Here is a 26,564-nt window from a genome sequence, read left to right on the forward strand (position 1 = left end):
TAGTTGATCCATTGCTGTTTGTGAGAAGCTGGGAGAGCTGTGTTAAGATCACCATACTTTTTGAGAACTATATTAAGTTCATGGTCGCCCCTATGTTACCATTAGCAGTCGAGTGAATACGTTGTACGTTATGTGTGATCGAAACTGAGTAGCAGCAGCACAAGGAGGTGGATAAGGCCGCAGTCACAAGTCAACTGTTCAATGTGGACCATCCATGGAAGTAGGCGCATTCAAATCATAGTGGGCGCTTCTGCCAAGGTAGGCGTGTTCACATCACCTCCAGGTCACCAATGTGGCGATATATTTACTATCTACTATCTTTACGTTACTGTCTACTTTCATCTATGAAAAAGTACCCCTCCATAGAATCGAGTTAACATGTTTTATATACTAGTGAATTGGAATTACCTTTTTGTAGTGGTAGATACACTACAGTATGCAATTGAATTAATCAATTAATGTTTCTACTGAACGTAAATGATGTGACATTGAGAAATAAGATTTTTTAAATGAACTATTAGCGCAGTAAAATTAATACTAAATAAAAACATAATTTATTTACAAGTTGTATACAAAGTGATATCAAGAACTGTCGTCAGATGATTCTTCTGAATCAGTTTCTTTCTGAATTTCACTACTTTCAATAATCATTGATTCTTCTGTTTCATCTGGCTCAGATTCTAGTTTACGTTTCTTTATATTTCCCAGATTCAAAGTATATTGAATCATATATTTGTTAAATGAGCATCTGAAATTAAAAAAGACTTTTTATAACAACATTTATAATACAGATTAGTGGGTGTTAATTTATGAATATTAATTATGCAATGGAAGTAAATAAAAATGCTTTATGAATTGCAAACAAAAAGAAGAAAAAAGTAACAACACATTATTTATAATACTTTATTTTTATCAATATTTGAAAACTAAAGAAATTAATTGTTGCAAATTCTATGATGCATTGCAATGTTTATCTTTTTTAGATAATATGTTCACTTAATTTTTTTCAATAAAAAATTTTATTATTTAATTTTAACCTTTTTATTTTAGAAATCTTTATTTTATTTACATTTTGGGACGAATTTTTTCCACAACTATAAGGGTACCGTAAACCGGGGCGAGTCTACCCATCCAGGGGCGAGTCTACCCATTTTAGTTTTATTTAATTTTCACTATTTTAAATTGCAAATAAAAATTTTTTTANTTTTATTATTTAATTTTAACCTTTTTATTTTAGAAATCTTTATTTTATTTACATTTTGGGACGAATTTTTTCCATAACTATAAGGGTATGTGTCCCCATAATATTTTCCAAAATTTCAGAATTCTTTTTCGAGTTATTTCGTTTTTCAAAACTCAGATACATATTTTAATTTAAAAAATGAAAGTTTTAAAACATTCATATATAGTTTGCAAATAATTTTACAAATTCTATGATTATCACTTTTATGTAAACAGTATCGTAAAGCCTTTAATGACTTTTTTTAATTTGTTGCAATTTGAACTAAATGATATCAATGAAACAAAATACAAGTTTTATCTTGTTAGATTGTGATTGTAGTTAGTAGTTATATAATTTAGTTTATGCTCAAAATTCATTCAAAAATTCATATTTTTTTAAGAAAATATCATTTTTAATAAAATTTTTAAAAATTCAAGTTTTTGAAAATTTCTGCTTTCAAATTTTTTAAAATTTAGACACAAAGGTTATCAGTATTTTATCTATTTTTCTTGTTACTTTTGACACAAGACAAGACAGGTAAGCTTTAAAATGAAGATTTCAAGAGAAATAAATAAATTTTTCTTTAACAATGCGTAAAAGTAAAGTAAAGCATAAATTTAAAAAATTGTGAAAAAGCATTTACTTGAAATAACTTTAAAAAAAAATTTCAAAAATGAAAATGAACATTTCAGCACGTCAATTTTCAATTCTGTAGTTGCGAGCATTTCTAAAGATTCAAGTTTTAACAGGCAACAGATCAACATAAACAGTTTTTTACAACAAATTTAACAGTTGATAATTCTCAAAATATGACCTAATATTAATTTTGTGTTATTGCATCATCCTCCTTGTACATTTCTCTACACATCTTCGTAATTTCAAGTTTTATAGTTATGACGCAGCAAAACAAAACGGGATGTTAAATTGAACATCAAAAATAACGATGGTAGTCGCTGTCACAACAATTTTAATATAAAATATAGTTTTATTTCATAGCAGCAGAACTTTAGTTAGCTTTGAATTCAAAATTTATATTCTGTTCCTATGTTCCTAATGGATACCGAGAAACTTATATCACAAATTTGTAATGCATTTTAAGCAACATTCTCCAGCGCTGTAGAAATCAAAATCAGATTCCAGAACATATATATTTGCTTTAGAAGCAGTTTGCAGGTTACTGGAATCAAGAAAAAGAGATTATTACCTAACCAGTTGTTCAGCGTAACATTATTTAAATAACTTGATTAGTTCAAGATTCAAAGGTTGAAATTGTTTGGAAAAAATTTCGCTCGCATATTTTTTCCTATATCACAAACAAATGACAATAAGATAGAATAGAAAGAATGTCAGCTAAAAAACAAGTTTCTCTACTTTTTCTTTTAAAAAAAGAAAGAAAGAAGAAAGAATTTTAAAACGTCCGTGATAGCTTTGAAGCAGGGTTGGCAAGTTTTTGACACATGACGGTTTTTACCATGGTTTTTACTGTCATGTCAAAAACCCCTTTGTCAAAAACGTCAAGAACTGTCAAAAACCCATAGTTTTGGTAAAACTGTATATTTATTTGAATTTAACTGCTTATAATTTAAAATTAATTCATTTTTGGGCAATTAAATTAGAAAAAAAGTTGTTAAAAAATATTTAAGAACAGATTCTTGCATTTTCCCAACATGAATATATCAAAACATACTATTTGAAGTAAAATATTACGATACTAAAAAAAAATTTCAACATTTCCAAGTATCATTTTGTTTGGCCTATTACATTACTGAAAAATCTCAAGATTGATTACTTTCATTCTTAAAATCTTGCTATGAGAAACACATGTACACATAAAAAGAAAGTCTCATAAAATAAACTTTTCTTATCAATTTTGCTTTCAATATTTTACACAGAAATGACACATGAAAAAGCCTAGGAAATCCTTTTAGAGTTTCAATATTTCTGTATGAATGTATATCCTTCTATAAGAATACATGTATATAGCTGCAAAATCAATAACAATCATTTACAACATTCATTTATAAAGGCAATTATGTGAAAATAATATATTGGCCGCTATATGCCATAAATTAAAGAAAATAGAAGGTTTTTTACAGTTTTTACCGATAAAAACACTGTTTTTACCACTGTCATGTCAAAAACCAGTTTTTGTCGGCAAAAACCCAACCCTGCTTTGAAGAGAGGAAATGATCTTGATCTGTTAGAAAAATTTATAAAGCAGGATTTTTTTAAAAAGGGTGAAGCAAAATACGAGATAAAGTAAGATCATGGGTAAAAGAGAGAAGAAAATAACATAAAAAGCAGAATAGCGTATGAAACTGCATGTTAAACGGAGATTCCACTGTAATATATATAATTATTACTATTTTCACTTTGGTTAAGTGATAAACTTATCTAAGACTAAGATTACATTAATTTTATATGAAAAAAACCCAAAAAGAATGTAAGTTTTGCTGTTGTAAACAAAAAGCCAGAATTCGCGGGGCGAGTCTACCNTATATATATATAGACATCAAAGCACATGTTCCCACACAACTATGTAACTTACATGGAAAATGAAGTATGTTTTTCAGCTTGGCTCATCGATTTTAATATGAAGGCAGTAAGGTGTTTGGTCTCAAATCCACCTAAGTTTATTTTTATAACCATTTTCAATGATTTTCATTTAAAACACTACTAGATAAAAACTTGATAAATAAACCACAAGTCTAAATTTATTTTAATGACCAAGTACCAAACTGGCAACAATTAAATTCCCACTTGTCTAAGTGGTCATTATAATCAACTTGTTTCTTACAAGTGGTCAATTTACACAGGCATCATTGTATACTCTATTGGCTGTCCGGATCAATTTTATTTTTATTATAGAAAGGGTAATTTTTAACCATACAATGAAATAATTTATAAACCAATAGTTTTGAAATACTTCTGAACTTTTAAGCACCTTATCAAATAAAATTTTAAAGTGGAAAATTAAATCAGAAAGAAAGACTAATACATAAGGAATGTGCAAATAATCAGAAAATAACATTTAGTAGTTTGAATATTTCATTGTAAAATAGGTCAAAAATAATAACTCTACTTTGATAAAATATGATCACTTTTTATAAAACCAAGTCACAACTTACATTTTGTCTAAAGCTGTCAGCCTTTGGGATAGATTCTTTTGTAGAGCTCTTAAATTGCCCATGTTAGATTGTGATCTATTTTTAATTTTTTGTCCATGTATCGTTAATAAATGTTGTAACCAAGTCAGATAAAATTCAAGATGAGGAGAATTATCTATTTGGTCAACTATGAACCTCAGCAACCTTTCCACATAAATTTCAGGAAGATAAGAAGCCAGAGTTTCAACTACATGAAAAATGCAATCATAAATTATTCAAAACAGTAATATTAAAAATAAATAAATAAATGTTTGTATTTTGCTGAATAATGTAATTTCAAAACCCTTAAAAGTTACTCAGAACTTGGACAAGTTTTTATCACCCAATGATTACCATAACTATAGTGGTATAGTATTCTATTATTGGGTTCCAAGTCAATGAAACCAGGTGTCCACTACCAAATCACATTGAAAGATGATCAATTTATTAATTATGTAAAGATAATTTAACCTAAAATCAGATTAAAAATTAGCCATAAAAAACTACAACAGTTTCATTTCAATATATTTACCATTACAACTTTTGTGATTAATATTTATTTACTTTGTCTGAATTTACTGTTAATTATATACCTTTCAAAAAAGTATGTCGCCCATTAAAATATTCCTGCTATTTTAGTTCATCTAGTTAGCATAAACAGGAGGAAACAAGTAAAGAAGATATACTTCATTTAAAAATGTATTTTCATTATATAAGAAATGCTAAAATATAACCGAAGTTATTCTGTTCAAAAATAGTCTTCCAATGTATCAGTTTTCAAAAACCAAAGGAAATTCTTTAAAAAAAAAACTAGAATTTAACTTTTATTTTATTATAGGCTCAAACAAGACCATTTAAAAATTCATGGAGCCTAATAAAGATAAATAAAACATTATAAATTTTATATTAACTATATCCTATACCATTAATTACAAAATTTCTTGCACGAAGGCTGAAATTACAGGGTTAAGCGCGGGTCATTTTAGAAAACGCAGTGAAAAAAGTGGCTAAATTTTCTTTTAATAAGTGATAGATAATGACTTAATTCAAAGTAGCGTTAATACCCAGGCAAAATCATTATAACCTTAAAAATATACAAGTTAAAGAAAAAATTGGTTTAGAAACATTTATTGGCGTTTACAAACTTTAGATTACTTTTTAATTAACAGTCATTGAATTTTTTTCTTTTTTTAAATTACATGACAAATTCTCGTTAATTATTCTGAACAGAAATAAAAAATGTTACACGCTTAACTTTAGCTACTATAGCTTAAATTATCATATTAAAATAAAAGAGAAAGTATACAACAAAAATACTATTGTTACAACAAAAATACTGTTGCAACAAAAATACTGTCAAAACATAATTATTAATTGTACTCATTTGTCATTGTTATTTTTAAATAAATTTCTAACAGAGAGAACTTTTTTTCAGGGGACTAAAGGCGAGGTGTTTCTAAATACGATGAAGAGAGCTGAAGAAGCGTAAAATAATTATTATCATTGCAAAAACAACATAGTTTTACAATAGAATTGTCTCAAAATGAGTGTGGAAAAAAGTGATTACTAAAATGCAAAAATACAATATCGTGTTACAAGTATAAAAATTGGAAACAAATCTGTGGAACTGCCTAAAAATCGACAAATAACTACTAAAAAAAAATAAGTACTTATTATGTAATTGCTGCGAATAAAGCGCCTCAAAAAATTATACTACCTGTGACATTGTGTCACTAAATCTCAACTTTCTAATAAAATTGTGACCTAAAAATTAGGCCGACCCCTGACATCTCTCCTTTGACGCCTTACTGTCTGTCGACCTTCACGGTGTTGACCTTTGGCAGCCTTTGATGTGAACACATGGGAGTTGGTACGTTATGGTCACAGTTAGTGCATAATTGTGATTATATTTAAGCGGTTCATCAATTCACTTCGGTTCCCCTTTTAGCCACGATTCTGCGGCATTTTAGGTACTTTAACTTCAATCTTCAACCTGATTATATAAATACTGCCCAATTTTTGGAGCAGGTGGCATTCCAAAATATAACAAAAATAAAACACCACACTACGATCCCTTAACAGGGATTTTTCTTTCTTCCACCCCCCGTGGGTGCGTTTCGTTCTCCNAAGTACTTATTATGTAATTGCTGTGAATAAAGCGCCTCAAAAAATTATAATACCTGTGACAGTGTGTCACTTAATCTCAACTTTCTAATAAAATTGTGACCTAAAAATTAGGCCGACCCCTGACCCCTCTCCTTTGACGCCTTACTGTCTGTCGACCTTCACGGTGTTGACCTTCGGCAGCCTTTGATGTGAACACATGGGAGTTGGTACGTCATGGTCACAGTTAGTGCATAATTGTGATTATAATTAAGCGGCTCATCAATTCACTTCGGTTCCCCTTTTAGCCACGATTCTGCGGCATTTTAGGTACTTTAACTTCAATCTTCAACCTGATTATATAAATACTGCCCAATTTTTGGAGCAGGTGGCATTCCAAAATATAACAAAAATAAAACACCACACTACGATCCCTTAACAGGGATTTTTCTTTCTTCCACCCCCCGTGGGTGCGTTCGCTGTCCGACTGTGATAGCATTCTCCTTCGCCATGGATGAATTTGCAGATGGTAGATTTTGAGAAGTATGACTCCAGCGGCACCCCAATCCCGTGTTAAATGATTTTTTACGTTCTCTCCTCCTTTTCCTTGTTTTTCTCGAGGGATTTTTGATACTTCAAATGTGCTTTTAAGAAGCTGTCCATTTTAAGAGGTCCACCACTAATGCCTATCCCTGTTTCAATCATGTGCCAGCTGTGTATTGATGATGTAGTGTTTGATCGTGCTCCTCGATGCTTTTTTTTTTCAAAATAAATAAACAAGGATTTTATAGTGCTTTTCAAGAGTTTCTCTTCATTTGATGTCATTGACTCCTACTTTAGGTACACGTTCAGCTTCATTCTGATAAATTGTTACTTATCCTGGTTGGTCGAGAAAGGGTATGTAAAGAAATAAGTTTTTGTTATTGTTTTTTTAGTAATTGTACCTCACCAGTTGTATTTTATGTTAGTAATTGCGGCACATCGTATTTTTTTTACAAATATTTGCTCTTTCTGTTAATTCTTTTCTTTGTACATGGCCCCAACGTAACACTAGCCTAACAACTTCAGAATTGGTGTATGGAGAAAACTCAAGGTCTGCACGCTCTGAACTTATACATACTAGTATGAGAACATTGTACGGAAGTCATGTATATGTGATCTAGAGTTGCCTGGGTCATTAAGGTTCCGCCTCATACTAAATATAGTGGGCCATGAAGAGAGAAAGTGTTTACTGTCCTACAAAGGTTGAATTCGAATTTGCATGCCATAAGAACATCAATAAAAAAATATCACATTTAAAAAAAAAGGAAATAATAAAAAAATGATGGGAAAAATAAAGTGGAATCGCAGTAGAACTAAACGCATCCAAAATTATTTTTATATAAATCGTTCATTAATAGTCGCTACTGAAAACCGAAATTTGTGCATTGTTACATCATGGCAGGAATCTAAGATATAACATATTGATAAAAAGTGAAAGAGATGAAAAGGGATCTGCAAACGACATGTATTTATGATGGAATCGACCTCTCGAGTCGCGAGTGTCAAAAAGTGCTACCTCAAAAGTGAAAAATGCATATCGTAATAACAGTGAATTAAAAATATCATTTTTTTTCTTTTCAATACAAATACACATGAAAAGGGCCAAAAAAGTTTTATAAATAAATACAAAAAAAACTGTAATTCAATTATGTAAAATTAGGATGAAATCTCACAGAGATTTCATCGTAATTTTACATACAATGAAACAGAGATTTCTGTGAATCAAAAACGTCAAAAGATAAAAAAATTATAGAGATTTCTTACTGCCCCGATTTGTGCATGCGTATGCAGTTCATCTCTCACATGTAATTTAAGTATTCACACATGCGCCTAGGGTAATTGCTGAAAAGTAAGATGCAGAGAAAAGATTGCTGAAAAGTAAGATGCCGATGGAATCAAATACGCCTAAGAGCGATTTTCAAATGAAGCACTAACAAATAGTCCCATGGGTACAAGTTGGAAAAAAAGCCAAGACTGAAAATTTTTTGACTGAAATACCTAACATACACAATACCCCCTCGACATATGCAAAATATCTAAGAAAGCTTTACCATAATACATCAAGTTTAAATACTGTACAAATAATATTTATTCATCTCTCTTTTGATAAAATAACAACAGGACATAAGAAAGTAGACCAATAACGTAGACCTAAAAAATATTTTTAAGTAGTAGAGAGTAGACCTAAAAAATATTTTTAAGGACAGAAAAAAAATTTTCCGATTTCCGTCTTCGAGTCAGTCTTGTTTCCGTCTTACTTCGGTTCGCGGACATTTTCGAAAGGGGACGTCCTGGGGACGGAAGACTTGTACCCATGAATACTAACTAAGGTAGACAACGTTAAAGAGCACAAAAATATTATTATTTAATTTATTTTTTATTATTATTGCTCTTTAACGCTCTTTATTGCTCTTTAACGTTGTCTACCTTAGTTTGTATTTTAGCACAAAGGTCGCCCACTTGTGTATTTACCCATGAATACTCCTTACTGAAATTCGTGTGACATAATAACTACTATTTCTTAAGACAGCAACATTAAGTGAGAAAAGTGATTCATCCAGTTGCATGAAACCATACTTGAAATTAATTCAAATTCTATAGGGTAACAAATTTTAATTTTTCTGATGTAACAAATAAATATTTAGGATTTAATAGTTCTTGCTGATTTACTCAAAAGGAAAAAAGAAAAAAAACTTGCATTTATATTATAAACTAAATTCCATTACTTATTATTAGTATAAATGTGCATGATTTATGAGAAAATGTAGATAAAATAATTAAATGCAGAAATACACAGTCAAAATATTTATAAGTTAAGAAAAGATATTGCTGAGATGTGTTCCGATATCATCATTCTAGATATGATAAATTTGTAACATCATTAATAGGTTGAATATTATGTTATCACATTAACATTAGTGTATATTCAATACAGTTGAAATACATAAAATCTAAACTTACTGTCACCAGGCTTCACAGACTCAATGACTTCTTTTGTGACAATATTCTCATTTAATTTTACAGCCATCATAATTGCTTTAGAATACTCTTCCTTTTGTAAAGTCTTTCTGATGTTTGCAGGTGTAACATCAATATCAAGATCAAAGGGATCAAATACCAAATTGTTGTCTAAAGAATAAACTAAAAGTCCTTCCGTTGTTGTAGCAGCCCAAGCTCGGCCTAAAGATATTGAAAAAGGGAAAGGATCACTCAAAATTAAGTAATTTTTTATATTCACTTGTTTTAAATTTAAGAAAAATATCCTTATAGCATTTTTTTAAAAATTAAAACAAAAATAAAACAAGGCTAAATAAATATATAAAACAAGGCTAAATAAAATGATTCCCGAATAGCCAAAAATAATCTATTTCCTTCTTCTTTCCCTTTCATGGAAAAGAGAAGATTTATTCGCAACTTCCAACCTATTTGAGGATTTTGGATGATTTCGTATAAAATATATATCTTCAAATATTTATTTCCACATATTTTGAATATTAATCTCTCAAGAATTGATACTGTAAATTTCTATTCATAATTATATATACACAAATAAATCTATCTTCATATTTTTTAAATAACTTAAACTAAAAAAGGGGGGGGAAAGGTAACTTGCTAAAGTTTTATTTTAAAAAAAAGAATTAAAAAAAAGACTTTTTAATTCCGGTGACTGAGTTTTTTATGAATGTAACTTATCAGATGATCTCATTGAGTTACAATACTAAAGAGCAAATCAATGTTGGTTTCTTTGAAATCGTTATTTTCCCCAAACATTTTTCTGAAACTCGAAAGATCACAACCGAGAAATGTAAATCTTACTTCTGCAGTGCCATGGATTTTACGAATATCTAGACCACAGAAAGAAATCCAAAAATAGATTTTAAATTGGCCTTATAAATTTTTAAAAGTGATGACAAAAACTTAACAAACATCAATATTTTAATATATTTTTGGCCACCACTACATACAAGGAAATACATCAGTATAACTATTCCAGGGTTGCCACTCAAATCTGAAAAAAAAATTCCCTGTGTTTTCCCTGTACATATTACACACAATATATTAAGAGGAAACAACAATTACTGAGCTCTTGTGTGAGCTATAGTGGGCTAACTATATATATTAGTTTTAATTGCTAGAAAAACAGCTGAACATACTTAAATAATGCTATAGTAAATGAAATAGTTTAGTATAGCTGAAATATCATGGTTAAATATCCTATAGATTACGCTTTGAGTAGTCACCATTTCTTAAAAGACAAAAGATAGAAACAAAATTCCCTGTATTTTCTCAGTTTGTAAAGAAAAAATCCAAATTCCCTGTATTTTCCCTGTTATTTTATGTGATTTTTAAATTCCCTGTATTTTCCAGGTTTTCCCTGTTCTCCCTGTGGAGTGGCAACCCTGTATTCTTCTTATTTAGATTCTTAACTGATAAAGTAATATTCAAAAAATGAAATTCTGATGAGAATTGAAGAATATTTGCTGCTGCTATTATAATCTTAAAACACAATTTGTCAGTAAAACAAAATTTGTGAACATTTATAGTCTGGATGAAAAAAGATTTAATTAAAAAAACATTATGCATTATGAATTTCATAGAAATCATAAGTTGAAAATACTCATAAGAGTAGTTTAAAACAAATGCTCTGTGCTATTTTTTTTAAACATAAATTTTGAGTTCAGTTCATTCTTTACATTCAAATACAGTGAACTCTCACTTATGCACCGGTGCAAGGGGCCAAGAGAAAAAGGCACATAAGTGAAAGAGGCGCCTAAGTGAAAAACTTCAAAATTGTAAAATGCAACATAAATTGCAGTGACAATATGAATAAATATGTTTCTAAAGATTAAATGTTAATATTTATACTGTTTTGGTATTTAGTAATATAATTATACAAAGAAAAAATTTAACATACCTTAAGACAATTTATTTCCTTAGAAAATAATCTTAATACATGTTTGTATTTGTTTTTCCCAACTTATTTCAAAAACAGTTTCCTCCAGTTCATATAAATGGGATAAGGGGGAGTTTCAGCAGCAAAATTAAATTGTAAATAGTCACAAATAGTGTCTAAAGCTTCCAATACTGTTGTGTGATTTGGAGGAACTTTATCATCCAGCACATTCTCATCGTCCACAAGTTTTAATTAGATATAAATAAACACTTCTTCACAAAAAATTTGAGTTTTATGGGAGGGGGTGAAACATTACATGATAAATTTCTAAGAAAAGTATTTGACGTCATAATATGCTGCACAATAAGTTGTTCGATTACTAATGTCACTAAACAGATCACCTCCTTTTATTTACTTATAATGTCCATCTGACTGCAAGTAAGTGATCGCGGTCTCTTTCATCTTTCGTATTCCAGGTGTCTTTTTTTTCTCTAGAAAACAGCATGGGAGTAAAACTAACCTCTGGACAAGAGGAATGGTCATTTTCTAAAAGATGAATGGGCTTTCATTGTTGTTGGTGTAACAGATAAGACACCCTATTCAAAATTCTAGAAAGAATGTCTTTCCAGAAACAGCAAAAATGAAAAGGTCACAGGGGGAAGCAAATTCAATAGGATCTAACAACAAATATTTCTTTTCATCTGTAACAAGGATTGCTTATTTGCTTCATTTTTAATTTAAAATTATTTTTTTAAATAAGAAAAAATATTTAAAGGATTAAAAAATTTAAATGTTATCCTAAAATTTCGACGTATAATTGAACAATTGACTTTTAGAGCAACGCATAAACGAAGGATGTTTATCATTATTTTCCTATCTAATGTAATGGGACCTATAAAAATCGTCGTATAAATGAAAAAGGTGCATAAGTGAGAGGTCACTGTATGTATTTAACATATTTTGAATGTTGTTTTTTTTCTTCTTTAATACACATTTTGAGATCACCAATAACATTCAAATATAAATAAGAATAAATAAAATTAAAATAATAAAAATTACGTAGCAAATATGTTCTCATCTTTGAATGAAAAAAAAATAAAAAAATAATAATGCAAAAAGGTAAAATCAGATTGCATACACAGTAATTTGGTAGAACAATTGGTATGGATATTTGGTTAGATTTAGATGTTCTAATTCTGGTTAGTAGAAATAAATTACAAAACATAAAAATCACTTGTCTTTCGACATTACCAGTAGGTGAAAACTGAATTGCAGTCACATTAATTTCTGGTTTGAAAACTCTTGAACTTTTATCCAATAATTTACTCCCTGGAATGGGAATTGAAAGTGTTTCTTCATCAGCTCTTTTTTCAATCAAAGCTTTATTCCCAAAAGCAGTCATTCTTCTTCGATTGATGAAATCCTAAAATAGAAATAGAATAAAGAAAATGATAATATCACAGTTATTCATTTATTTTAAAAATTAGGCAGTAATACTGTCTTTTTTCCTTCTGATTTTTTCAATGCAAACCTAACATCAAAGCGACTTTAGGACTAAAATTGTTTAAAAAAAAGAAAGAAAAATAAGTAATTTTAAGATTTTGCAGCCTAAACTTAAAATCTTTTCAAACCATAGGGAATAAGTAAAACAACAATTGCAACATTACAAACTAGCATGCTTTTCTTCTTGAAGTGATTCCAGGGGAAAGCTTTTACAATGCCTAAAATCATCTTTTTATCCGTCATTTTTTTTCTCGAAAAAAAAAACAACTTGTAATTCAATGCTAAAATTGAGCATAAAAAAACAAAAGTTATCACTCGTGAATGAGAGCTTTGGAAAAAAAAAGAAAAAAAACAGACGGTGCTGGTAATGGCGGAATAAATGTCTCATTAACGAGACATGTATTTCTGATGGACAGAACTCCTAGAAAACTTTGCCAGAACATAGATAATTGATTTGCGGATTCTGAAATTCATAGAAATCCATGAAATAACGGAAGAATCACATGCCAGCTATTGTCACTGGGTTTAAAAATAAAATTTCACATCGACAATGAACGAACTATAAAGATTATGCATGATTCCATTTGCAGAAGGCTGGCTTAACTTTACAGAAATAAAAGCTTCAGATACTTATAATGATTTAAACATTACTTTAATGATAAATACCACATACTATATAAGTAAGATGAAATACATCAAAAAGTAACTTATAAACTTAGGATGATGATGACTGCAAAACAATCACAAATACAAACAGAACTTGGTCATTAGTCATTAGATTTTAGAAACAAGCAACTGGCCGAAGGACAGAAGTACAAGTGATTTTTTTAATTTATACCCATATATGATTTACATAATGTCGATGTCAACAAAGCTTATGAAGAATGCAAATTATTATGATTATCTCTGATTTAAAATGACATGCTATATGGCGTACAAAGACATAATATTATCTTGCATTCAATATCCCTGATCCCTAGTGGTGGACTGCACATTCACCTAAACAAGCGTAAACAAAAACCTCAAATGTTAATAAAAAATACGATTTCTGACTTGTAAAGTACGCTGATCGGCAAAATTGATGTTGTCAATTTGCGAATGCAACTCATTTCAATAAGTGCAATAACATAGATTGATAAATTATAAAAAAAAATTTAAAAGAGTCAAACAAAAGAAAAACAATAGCAAGTTACAAATTATACATTATAACTTACAGTAACAGCATCAAATGAAAGATTGCAGGTTATTTCAAACTTCTTCATTAGAATTTTTTCTTCCACATTGTAAATACATACATATTTTGACCGACCAGCAGCAAGAATGCATTCCCCATCAGCTGTATAACAAAGGGCATGAAATGCTCTGAAAATACAATGCAAAGCTTAGTAACTCGAAATAAGTATGTAAATACATATTGACTTTAATATAATTTATTACAGAATTAAATACATAGGAAGACCTCAATTATCTAAAGTAAATGGAATCAAATCTAAGTTGATAACTAAGATATCCTGATTGGAGAGATACGGTAAATATTTTTTAATTTTATTTCATGAATAATTAATATTTTAATAACACTGCTATAAAGAATTTAAATTTAATGTTAATATGACCATAAAAATGAAGACCTTTTTTTGAAAACAGGTATAAGGATATTTGATTTAAAATTCACTAACATCATTATTACAGCGGTCTAACATAAGCTTTATCTGATGTAGTTTTGTCTATTCATTGCCCAGCAGCTCTACGAAAGGAAGAAAAAATTCTCATTAAATTATGATAGAAAAGGCGGGGGAATTAAGTATGTGTGGTGAAATATAATAGTCAATTTTCAGACAAGTAAAAAATTAAATCAGATTTGACGAAAGTTTCTGAAAACAAAATTTTATTTTGAAGTTTAACTAAAATAATAAAAGATAAAGCAATTTTGCAAGCAAAAAAAAAAAAAAAAGCATCTTGTTGCATGTTAGAGAATTTTAAGTGAATCATATGAAACAGAAATCATCTTATTCAATGTACTGAGTATTTTTTTTTTAATTATAAACAACTTTCAGTATTTAAATACCATAATTCTTACTGAGATTTTAGAAGACTTTTGGCAGTAATTTTGTCAGTTTCTCTTCTTCCAACATATAAGTCATGATGACCTTCAATACATCCTGTTTGCTCAGATGTGTGTGAGTCAAAGAATAATATTTGACCATCTAAAGTGGCAACAGCAATTTCCCCACCATCAGGCTTATAAATAGTAGCTAAACCTATGAAGAAAAATTTAATGCTTCTTTAATATCAAAAGAATTAGTTCCATTTAACAGACTACCACTAAAAGTACCACTAAAATTTAGAAGATAGATAGTTTACAATTGTGTGTGTGTGTGTGNGCAGGATTAAAGCAACTGATTACAACTTACATCATCACAAGAGGCTGAAAACGAACTAAGTTGCATTTACTTAACTATTGTATCAACATGATCAGTAGCTATTTGATTAAAAAGAGCAGACATCTTTGTTCTTCCATACCCATACAGTTAGGCACATTTTACAAAACAAATTACGTACATGATCAGCGGCCGTAAATGGAATATTATACTCGTTAAGAAATGATGTAAATTACATTTTAGAGTTAATTACACCCATAACATAATTCTTTACATGTGCAGCTAATTTTGAGCTGGTGTTGACTCATTCTGCACATTTCACGTGCTTAAATAACATGATGAAAAATAGTAAAATCACAGTGGCCAATCTCAAAGAATGTGCACCCATAGTCAAGTCTAGATGGTTCTGAAAACGGAAAATCCTTAGAATATTTTCCATTAAGAGTTTGGTAATAAGACATTTTGTTCTTTGCTTTTATCAAATTTGAAAAAAATGATTCAAAATAAATGATCAAAAATAAATTTTATAAGTAATGCTGTTCATCTTTGTGATTTGAACAAAAACAATTAAAACACTAAGTTGAGTTGCACATACGATATAAACTACGTTTATTCCCTTCCTTTGAGGCAATTATGTGATTGGGGAACTAATTCCAATTACAAGAAATACACATGGGATAACACAGTAAAAAAAGATACAGTTAGAAAAAAAAATATTTAAAATACATAAAAAACAGGGTAAGAGTGAGTGTAGAGATAACACGATGTGTATATTTTATGCGTAAAAAAATTTAAGCATGGTCACCTAAAATAACTATATAAATTGTAAAATAAGCCAGAGATTTGAAAGTCTTTGCCAAAATTAGAAGATTTCGTAATTATGGATTACAAAATACGAAAATATAGTGTGAGAGAGGTGTTGTAAAATTTTTTTAAAAGAGTGATACTGAAGTAAAAAACGATTGACAATTGCTTTGGATATGCCTGAGAAATGGATGTGCGCAAGGTAACATATTAAAATGGATAAATTAAAAGTTATTATTAATAAATGGTTGTGTTTTAACTAGAAGTTTTTAATTCAATGATTTGAATTAAATTAATGTAATGACAACTACAAGAATGTTACTAGACTGTAATAACATTTATAAAAAAATATTAGTTAATTGAATACTAATAATCAGTTCAAAAAGGGGAAGAATCTCAAGCCTATATCTAATATCTATTTTTTAATAATAACAGAATTGACTAATTAAACTGATTAATCACAAATCAGACCTAAAGTTCCATAACATGGGGAAAGGCAATCAATATTTAGATTATTAAACTGCCAGTAATTTATAAATGTGAAATAATCAAAACTTTTTAAAAAGAAAAAAAAAACTAGAAAGTAGGTTATGCATTCAAATATTACACAAAAAGTCTAAATCAATCACCCCCTTAAAATTTATAATACTTTTTGTATAGGTCTCTCAACACTTTGAACTCCTACCTTAAAACTGAGTATGGTTAAAAAAGATTTAACGTCTCAAATTACATCATACATTTTTAATACCATTTCCTTTTTGAAGGTTTTATAACTCAAACTACACGAGTTTCTTGTTGAAAAGAAAACGTTTTCTTCTCTTTTTTTTTTGTGAAAATTATATTTCCATTCAAATGTTTTCAGAGAACTTGGAAAATTTTGAATTAAGGATTAATAAATGAAACACTAAATAACATAATTAATTAACATAAATGAATTGTTTCAATTTCAATATAAAAATGAAACGTTAAAAATAGATTTATTAGACAAGTTACAGACCATGATGACATTAAGAAAAGATAAAAGACAACACAAAAATTCAAAAATAAATATATTGCAGTAGTTTAAAATTGCATGCAAATTTCAGTGCAACATTTGAGAACATACTGAATAAAGACTTATTCAGCAATAAAACTTGCATTCAATCATAAACTACTGAAATATATTTATTTACAAATTTTAATATTGTCTTTAATTTTTTTAATTTTCTTCAAAAAATTTCTTATCTATCCGAATAAAGACATTTCTTTAAAATTGAAAATCTCAACTATAAAATATGCTTTGACAAATATAAAACAAAACAAAAAAAGGTCCAGTCAAAATAACCAAATTATGAAGTTAAGTAACTAGATAACTTTTAAACCCAAATTATAATAGCTACCAAGAACTAAGTCATTACATTATCAGCTGATCTTGAAATATAATGCTCAAAATGGTTCAAATGCGATAAATTGGAAAGAAAAACTAAACTAATTACCATCCGAGTTTAAAGTTATTGTTTCTCGGATACTTTTGCTTCCACGAACATTCCATAGTCGAAGAGTTTTATCCCAAGATGCACTAGCAATCACCAAATCAACGGGGCTGAAACTAATTCCACTTACTGGAGCTTCATGCCCAGATAATATCTAGGTGAGAGAAAAAATATGTAATGAGAATTGATTGAAAAATGCAATAAAAAATACTCTTAGTTAACCGTCAAAAACATAAAGCCAGGTTCACAATTGATTATAGAACTTTTTATGAGTTAACATAAAAACTAGAGCTGAGTGAATAAAGGGTGTAAGTGACATTGTTGAAAAAAATAAATAAATAAAGATAATCCCAGAAGTCTTCCAATATTGTTATACAATATTAATCAGTTTTAATTGTTTAATTTAACTGTGTAATATTAATTTGTTCTGCAAAGTCAATTAAATCTAAAAATTTCAATGGATGATAGATCCAACTGATTGTCTTAAGAGTGCTTTTGGAGTGGTAGAATGATATAAAAGCATTTGGCAATAAATAGTCCACAAGTTAACTTGGAAAACCTGTCCTTTGCAACAGTTCAAATACCAAGAATGCAAGTGCGATGATGCAAACTGCTTATATGAGTGTTGAGGATTTATAGATTTTACCAAATTGAAACAACATATAAACTTAAAAGCACATTTACTCAAATTTACAAAAAATTTTCAGCTTTTTTAAAAATTTTCTGTAAATAATTTTTTAAATTATATTTTTTCATAAATACAGTTTTATATATATTTTTTTCTAATATGAACATCGCATGCTACTTGTTTATTAGAATGTATAAGTACAATGATTTATTCACAAACAAAGGTGATTTATTACTTAGTTACATAGTAAACATGATTTTTAAAAAATAAGCAAGTATAAACAGAATGATAAAGTTAACATAGTGCTCATATAAGATTTGAAATAAACATTAGAAAATAATCCTTTCGTAAACATAGGTAAATTAATATACTTACCGATAAAAGATGCCCAGTGGGTACTGCCCAAACATAAATTTCAAAACTGTCTTCAGATCCTGCACATATAATTTCACCACTAGGATCAATAGCAAGGCAAGAAAATTGGGTAGGTTTTGGGGAAGTAAATGTTCGGAAATTCCGATACCTTTAAAGAAATCATCAAATCAAACTCACAGATCAATCAATCACATTCATAAATTCCTCGTTTAAATGTTTGAGAGTGAAAAAAATTTCGATAATAATAACAATATTGCATTTTAATAAGACAAAATAATAATTTTTAACTCTTAAATAATTAATTTCGTGTCAATATTGTTAAAACTTTCATGAAAATCAAATTTAAATAGAATAGAAATAGATTTTAAAAAGTATCTGAAATAGTTACTTTGAACAAAAACANGGCAAGAAAATTGGGTAGGTTTTGGGGAAGTAAATGTTCGGAAATTCCGATACCTTTAAAGAAATCATTAAATCAAACTCACAGACCAATCAATCACATTCATAAATTCCTCGTTTAAATGTTTGAGAGTGAAAAAAATTTCAATAATAATAACAATATTACATTTTAATAAGACAAATTAATAATTTTTAACTCCTAAATAATTAATTTTGTGTCAATATTGTTTAAACTTTCGTGAAAATCAAATTTAAATAGAATAGAAATAGATTTTAAAAAGTATCTGGAATAGTTACTAAAGTATCTGACAATGCAAATTATATTTATCTGAATAATAATAATACAAAAAAATAAATAAGTTTAGTATATTTTAAAAAATAAATTATATATATGCAATGCATTTTTTAAGATCAAGGGCCACTGCTTGGTATACATTTGCCAGGCATACCCTACACTATTGCCTAAAATTGACCGAAATAAAAGTAAACTCCATCTTTTAGCATCGAGCACAGTGGATAACGATCCAGTTGCCAGGGGCCTACATATTTTATAGACCTGAAATTACTCATGAATTGCATGTTTTACGTTTAAAAAAAATAACTGTAAGACAACTTAGCATTGAATTTATTAGAGAAGCTAGTTTCAGGGTATCTGCTACATTTTAGATTTTCAAATTCATGACTTTCTATGACTAATTCCAAGAACTTTTCATGACTTAACGAAGTTACTATTTTCTCCGAAAAAAACAGAATAATAAATTTAAAAATCACTATAATAACATTAATTAAAATGATAGATATAACCAAAAATGTTATACTCTGCATCTTCATATTTATTGATTTTAAATTTAAAAAACAGAGTAAGAAAAGAGTTGGAGCAATAAAATAGCTGAAAAAAATAATAGCAGAGCAAATAATTTTTTCTTCTTTTTTTCTGCAGAAGTATATTCAAAAGATACATTTCTTGTTCATCAGAAAGGAAAGAGATACTCCTGATTTTTCTGTTCTCATTTCGGAATAAAAAAACTTTGCAAATGACTGGCTTGCTTCAGCTAGAATTTTAAATTGATAAAATAAAAAAAATAAAAAAATAAATTTTTTTTTCCTAATTCTGAAATTACAGAAGTTTAAAAGATACTTCGCTCTAGAAATGATGTTTTTTCTCTCATTTTTTGAAAAAACAGCATAATTTTTAAAGAACATGATAAAAACTTTTTATATTTTAATAAAATATGACTCTGAGTAGAGATTTTGTTACAAATTCAGATATTTGGAACACCATGAAATTTGGGGGGATTCCATTTTTAAAAAAAAAATTTCGGTGACCAAAATCCATGACTTTCCATGAATTTTTTTAAAAAATAGTTAAAATCATGACATTTCATGACAAATTTTGCTCAATACCCAAATTCATGACTTTCCAGGGCGCAGATACCCTGTAGTTTTTATTCTGTTTTAGTCAAATAACGAAAGCGGCAGCAATAAAATTAAGCCAAAAGTGATAGGTGAGGGGAAAAAAAACACAACAAACAGCAGGGGCAGAAGAATAACAAATCATTTCCATAATTAAACCTTGTAATGTAAATTAATCACAAAAAATATGTTTTTTGCTTGTTTCTTAATTTCAGTATGTTCCTCAACAAAATTAAAATTTATTATTTTTCGTTTTTAACATGATTGCTACTTGTAAAATATGCACATAGATCATAATATAAAGAGACATAAACTTTTATATATTATACAAGCTTGAAAAATAGAAATTGAAAAATTATATTAACCTGTTTAAATCAAAAGCTCGAATAGTACCATCAACTGAAGCAGATAACACAACTTTTCCATTTTGAGAAAATGTAACACCCTTTATTGAGCTTGAATGTTCGCTAAATGTAACAACACAAAAACCAGTGTATGTGTCCCAAAGTTTAACCTGGATGGGGGAAAAAATAGTGATAAAAAATAAAATAAAAATATTTATATCTTTTTAATATTTTAAAAGAACTTTCCTCTATAAAAAAATATTGGTAGAAAATTAAAGCATTTCATTAAAATTAACCATTGGTTTAAACTTACTTTACCATCCTCGCCACCAGTGGCTATATACATTCCATCTGGAGAATAAGAGAGACACTGCAAATTGTTGAAATGCCCTTGTTGTTTCAACACAAAAGCTTCACTTTGCCATTCCCATACCACTAATTGTCCAATTCCAGCACTTCCAAGTGCTATCCAGTCTCCATAGCAATTGAAAGCAATGCTTGCAATCGGTTGATTCGATAAACTGAAACAGAAGCAGGTGGAATAAAAATCAATTGCAAAATATAAAACATTTTATAGTTTTAAAATTATTTTTTTAGAAAAAAAGAAAGAATGATAGTTAATGGCTTCTAAAAACAACACAGTTTGAGAACAATAGCCATTAAAAAAAAAGGCACTATGGCGGAACAGTCTGTTATGGACTCGTTCCTATTAGGTTTGAAAAAATGTGGGTGAAGAGTTTTATCCTGGTAGCTGACTGAATACCAGTAAAAGATTTTTACAGCTGTTTAAACCTTATCAAAACGTATATATTCATCTAACATATATTTTTTAAACAAAACAAGAAATGGTAAAGATTATTTTATATCAATTTCTAAGCTGCACAAAAAGTAAATTACAACACAGTCCTCAGTAAACATGAAATATTAGGGGGAAAAAATTTTTTTAACACAGAAGCTATTTCTTTTTTGTGAAAAAACCCAAGAGAGAAATTAAAAATTTCCATTTTTTTAAAATTATTATTGCAGTCATTTATGTTGACAGATTTTTTTTCCACTATGATTTTTGTTACGAGCAAAATCAACCTGTATATGTCCAAGGTTCCCACTCAATTTTCAAAAACAATTCAAGGTCTTTTCAATGGCTTTCAAGGACCTAAAATCAATTTTTTCAAGGGCCTTCTTAGTAATAAATTATACAATAAATTACATGCCAAACAGATTTTATTACATTGAAGCATATATTAAATTAATCAATTTCAAATTAAAGCAATTTTTTAATATGTGTAGTCCTCGGCTACCAATGGAAATAGTTTGATAGTTACATTGTGATTTAAATCAGTTTGACGATTAACAAAAAATTTCCAATTGATATTAGCATACTTGCCAACTTATTTTATAGATTGGCACCAGTAAAACCTTTCGTGAAAAATTTAATAAAGCATCAATTGAAAAATAACATTTAGCATATCTGTTTTAATTTTAAAAACACAATCTTTTTATCACTTCAGAATAATAGTAATGTATTTTGGACACAATAAAATCTTGTGTAGTACAATATTACGACAGATAACAACCTAAGATTTATGAAACTTTATTTACTTTAAAGTGGATCATAAATTGCAAAATGTTGTGTTTATATAAATTGCAATATGTCACATGTAAATCATATTAAATGTAACATGAAGCAAGCCTTTAAGATCTACGTAAATTAGGTATCATAATGTATCACTTGCAAATTGAAATGCAACATAGGCTTCGTAAATCAAAACAATATGAATAGCAAATGATAGTTTGAAAAATGCACTAAGTAACAAGTCATAAACCACCATAAGTGATTATTTGATTACTTTAATGAAAAATTCAATGCATGATTTGTAATTTATTTTTATCAAAAAATAGATGCGTAATCTGGTAATTATTGGAATATAAAACAAGATTCAATAAGTAACTAAAATTAGAATCTCTATATGTGATTCATAAATCACTTTGATAAGAATTGCAAACAGTTAACCTTAAATCCTTCTAACACAAGTCCCAAAGCATGATTCGCAAATAACTTGAATGAGAATTGCACTGCATGATTTAGAAAACATTTAAATGTACTTTGCATGGTTCAGAAAGCATTTTAATGCAAACCCTGATGAGTGATTCGCAAATCACTTTAATGTGAATCACAATGTTTGATTCATAATGCACTGAATCTGAAGACCTAAATTTTACATGTTGGAGGTAAAAATTAAATGCGAAAATCTGAACAAAAACTATAAAAAAATTAGATGAAGTTAACAGAATGATTATATTTATAATGTGAAGAAATACTGCATATCAAGTATTAACTACTGAAACTATGAACAAAATCGGAAATTATTCGCTAGATATTCTAACTTTCTTAACATCAAAGTGAATGATAATCTACCAAGAAAAAAAAGTAGGATGGAAAAATTATGAATTCCCTTTTCACATTAAAGAATTTATACACCAGAGGTTTTCGAAAATTGTGCTCATGCAAAATTCTTTACTATTTCAGATTTGATAGCATTATGCATGCATCAGAAAATACCAGATTTTTTGTACTGGAAAAAAAATTATTGGAATTTTGGCAGACTACTTCCATTCTCTACAGTTTGGAATAAAACTTTAATTTTCACACATTAGGAAATAAAATAATAAGTTTTAAAATTAGTGCATGGCATGCTACATGTGGTTCCCACATGTCCCCATACATTTTTCCCCATACTTTTTTGTAAAAAAACTATTATTACTATTTTGAAAATTACTATGAGAAAATCAAAATCTCTTCAAGGACCCTATTACAGAATTCAAGGATTTTTCCAGGCCCTTATTTTTTTTTCAAGAAAATTCAAAGATTTTCAAGATTTATCAAGTACTGCAAGATATGTGATGTCCCTGATTATCTAGTGTTATTGTGGCAATTATAAAAATAAATGCAGTTAGCAAATGCGCCGCCAAAAAAATTTAAGTTTTGTTTAAAAAAAACCTAAAGGTTCTACAATACCTCTTCTATATAAGGTGTTTTTATTTTACTATACATCTATACATACAATATATATCTATACATACATTAGACACTGTTTAATCATAATAAAGGTAAAATTTATCCAAAAAATATAACAAAATATAGTATTTTTTAAAGTAACTTTGTAAGAAAAGAAATCTTTAACAATTCTCTGTATAATTTTATTAATGAAGCAAACTCATAGCAGTTTGAGATTAAAATATGGTAATTTATATAGGATTATTGCATTAAAAAAATAACCAGTATCAATTTGTTAACATTCCTTCATCTCATGCCAATATTTAATTAAAATTCTTAATCTATATCATGAATAAATTTAAATGATCATAAAGTAGGGCTTCAATAATCTTAAAATGAAATTTCAGCAGATATGCTGCTTAATATTTTAGTACAAAAATAGTTAGATGGACAATCCCTCAATTCAAAAATTTTATGATTACTGTATTGTTGATTGAGATCAGTTATACTTACATCCACTTGAAAGAAAAAATTCAACAATTAAAAACTACTAATTCCCCCCCTCCTTCCTCACCACTGCATTTGTTGAAATTAATGATTCTTTAAGAATATGACCATAAAAATCTAATAATGTATGATTGTTCAATGAGTTTTTTTATGAACCAAAATAAATAAATAAAAATAAAATAAACAATCTTGCTAGAAAGGCTACAGGTCTGAACCATTTATGTAAATAGTGAATGATTCTTACTCTTCAAATTGATTTTTTTTTTTTAAAAAAAAAAATCTAGATTTGTGTAGGTAGGAAACACAGAAAGTCCGAATTATTAGGATAAAAAGCTAAAAGAGATGACAAAATATTTTTTATCAGGATAATCAGGACAACTATGATAGTTGACCTAAGGGGTAAAATTACATACTTTAAATTTAAACATGTGCTGGATGAAAACCATAACTTAAAATTAATAACACAGAAGAATTTAAAAGGAAATCTTATAATATAAGGGGGGATTTACGTTAGAAAAAATGCAATTATAAACTGTTTTTACTCACGTTATTATTTATTAACATAACTTGTTTTAACTTACGTTAAGGAATGCACTTGCAGGCAATTGGGCATTTCATATAATAGAAATGAGCCATTAGAAAATCCAGTCACTAGCAAATGAGTCTTTTGGTGATAAGCAGCAGCAGTAAGAGCCACATAACCCTCTTTGCCATTCAGAGCATCTTTCAAGAAATGTCTACAAAAAGCAAACAGATAGACGGTAAAATAAACACCACAACTACCAAAAAATTAAGGGTATATTATGTGCTACACATGAAAATAAAGCTAGGCAATGTAGCAAAAAAGCAACAAAAATTTGTGTTGCTTTTGCAAACGGTTAGTAGCGCTGTTCTGATTTAAACTTTACTTTAGAAAATCCTAAACTGAAATCTTATTTATCTGATCAATAATCTTATATAAACTATAAATCTCATTAAACTGATATATTACAAATCTGATGTAAAGTAATATTTTGATATGTAATACCTTCAAACAACAAAAAAATATTTCAAAACCATTTCGTATTTTATCAAGAACAGAGACAAAAAAAATAAAAAAAGAACAGGGACAACAATAAATGAGAAAAATGAAAGATGATAAATGAAAAAAAATTAAATGTTAAAAAAAAAAAAAAAATTTAATGCTGGGAGGTGAAAATAAAAGAAAAAATAACTTGGAACTTTTCTCAGCAAATGTTATTTCAGAACATTTTTGTTGCAACCATTTTTTATTTTTTGCTTGATAAAAATATTTGACTACAGAAAAAAATAAAATGTTTTGATAATAAAAAAATAAAATGTTTTGACAAAATCACATTAAATTTCAACATGATAAAGCTGCAAGCATAAACAAAATGTGTAACTCTTTTAAGCATGAAGAATTGTAGTTCAATTTATTTTAAATAAAATGGAATTTCCAATCCTCAAACAATAATTCCACAAAACTTTATTCCCTTTCAAAATGTAATTTTAGCGTACCCATATCAGTGGAAAATAAAGTTTATCACACAAATAAGTCAGACATTAAAAAGCGCATTAACATTTTATAATAAATTTAAAACTCAATCTTTATGCATACTTTCCAATTCGTTTGTAAAAAACCTTTTCATCTGTGTTATTTTCTGCATCTGGCTTGTTTTCTGCTACTGTTCTTTCTAAAAGAAAAAAAAATTATAATGATCAATCATGATAATGGTATTATATTCAAAAGTAATACGCAGTATGAGAATAGAAAACTATTGCATGTTTACAAATGATAAGTTAAGGACGCTATTGCTACAACCATATTATTTCAAATAAATAAGCAGAGAATTTTAAGAAATTTTTTCAAAGCTTATATTATTTGCTTATAATCAGATCTACTAATTCCAGGGCGACATAGCTAAAGTAATACTTCTTTTGATTACTCAAACGTGCGATTCAAATTTTACACGCCTTAACATCCGAATTTTAAAAAAAACATGAGAAAATCAATTGTATTAATTGCAGTCGAAAAAAAAAAGATCAAAACATGGATTTACAACTGTATCGAGCATGTTGAAAAGTAATTATTGAAATACATGGTTTGAAAATTACCTTTTCTATTGTGATATTAAAAATTAATTCGATCTAACTGTAGCCAAATGAAAAAAAAAGAGGCTAATATACCAAATTGATGAAATAATTTTTCTGTTACAAATCGGAATTTGCAACAAAATTGCTCCTTATTAAAATATAGAATGAGAAAAAAAAAACTTCCTTTTTTCAAACAAACACTCTTTTAAATATTGCTTTCAATCTTGAATTCTACTTCGCTTTTC

At 28.3% G+C, this 26,564-nt stretch overlaps 1 protein-coding gene across 1 annotated transcript in view; it reads right to left on the reverse strand.

Annotated features, from left to right (window-relative positions):
- Positions 1-531: 531 nt before the first annotated feature.
- The window catches only part of LOC107438482 (periodic tryptophan protein 2 homolog), a 36,347-nt gene continuing 10,314 nt past the window's right edge, over positions 532-26,564 (reverse strand). The window contains exons 8-19 of the mRNA XM_043048880.2: positions 25,844-25,919; positions 24,807-24,962; positions 21,037-21,244; positions 20,745-20,893; positions 18,568-18,715; positions 17,568-17,718; positions 14,988-15,168; positions 14,125-14,272; positions 12,659-12,830; positions 9,475-9,693; positions 4,351-4,576; positions 532-748 (exon numbers count right to left, since the gene is read on the reverse strand). Of these exons, the coding sequence (XP_042904814.1) occupies positions 583-748; positions 4,351-4,576; positions 9,475-9,693; positions 12,659-12,830; positions 14,125-14,272; positions 14,988-15,168; positions 17,568-17,718; positions 18,568-18,715; positions 20,745-20,893; positions 21,037-21,244; positions 24,807-24,962; positions 25,844-25,919 (2,000 nt within the window). The 3' untranslated portion in view covers positions 532-582. The remainder of the gene's footprint in view (positions 749-4,350; positions 4,577-9,474; positions 9,694-12,658; positions 12,831-14,124; positions 14,273-14,987; positions 15,169-17,567; positions 17,719-18,567; positions 18,716-20,744; positions 20,894-21,036; positions 21,245-24,806; positions 24,963-25,843; positions 25,920-26,564) is intronic.

This window comes from Parasteatoda tepidariorum, chromosome 7, assembly GCF_043381705.1.
Source record: "Parasteatoda tepidariorum isolate YZ-2023 chromosome 7, CAS_Ptep_4.0, whole genome shotgun sequence".
Taxonomy (NCBI): Eukaryota; Metazoa; Arthropoda; class Arachnida; order Araneae; family Theridiidae; genus Parasteatoda; species Parasteatoda tepidariorum.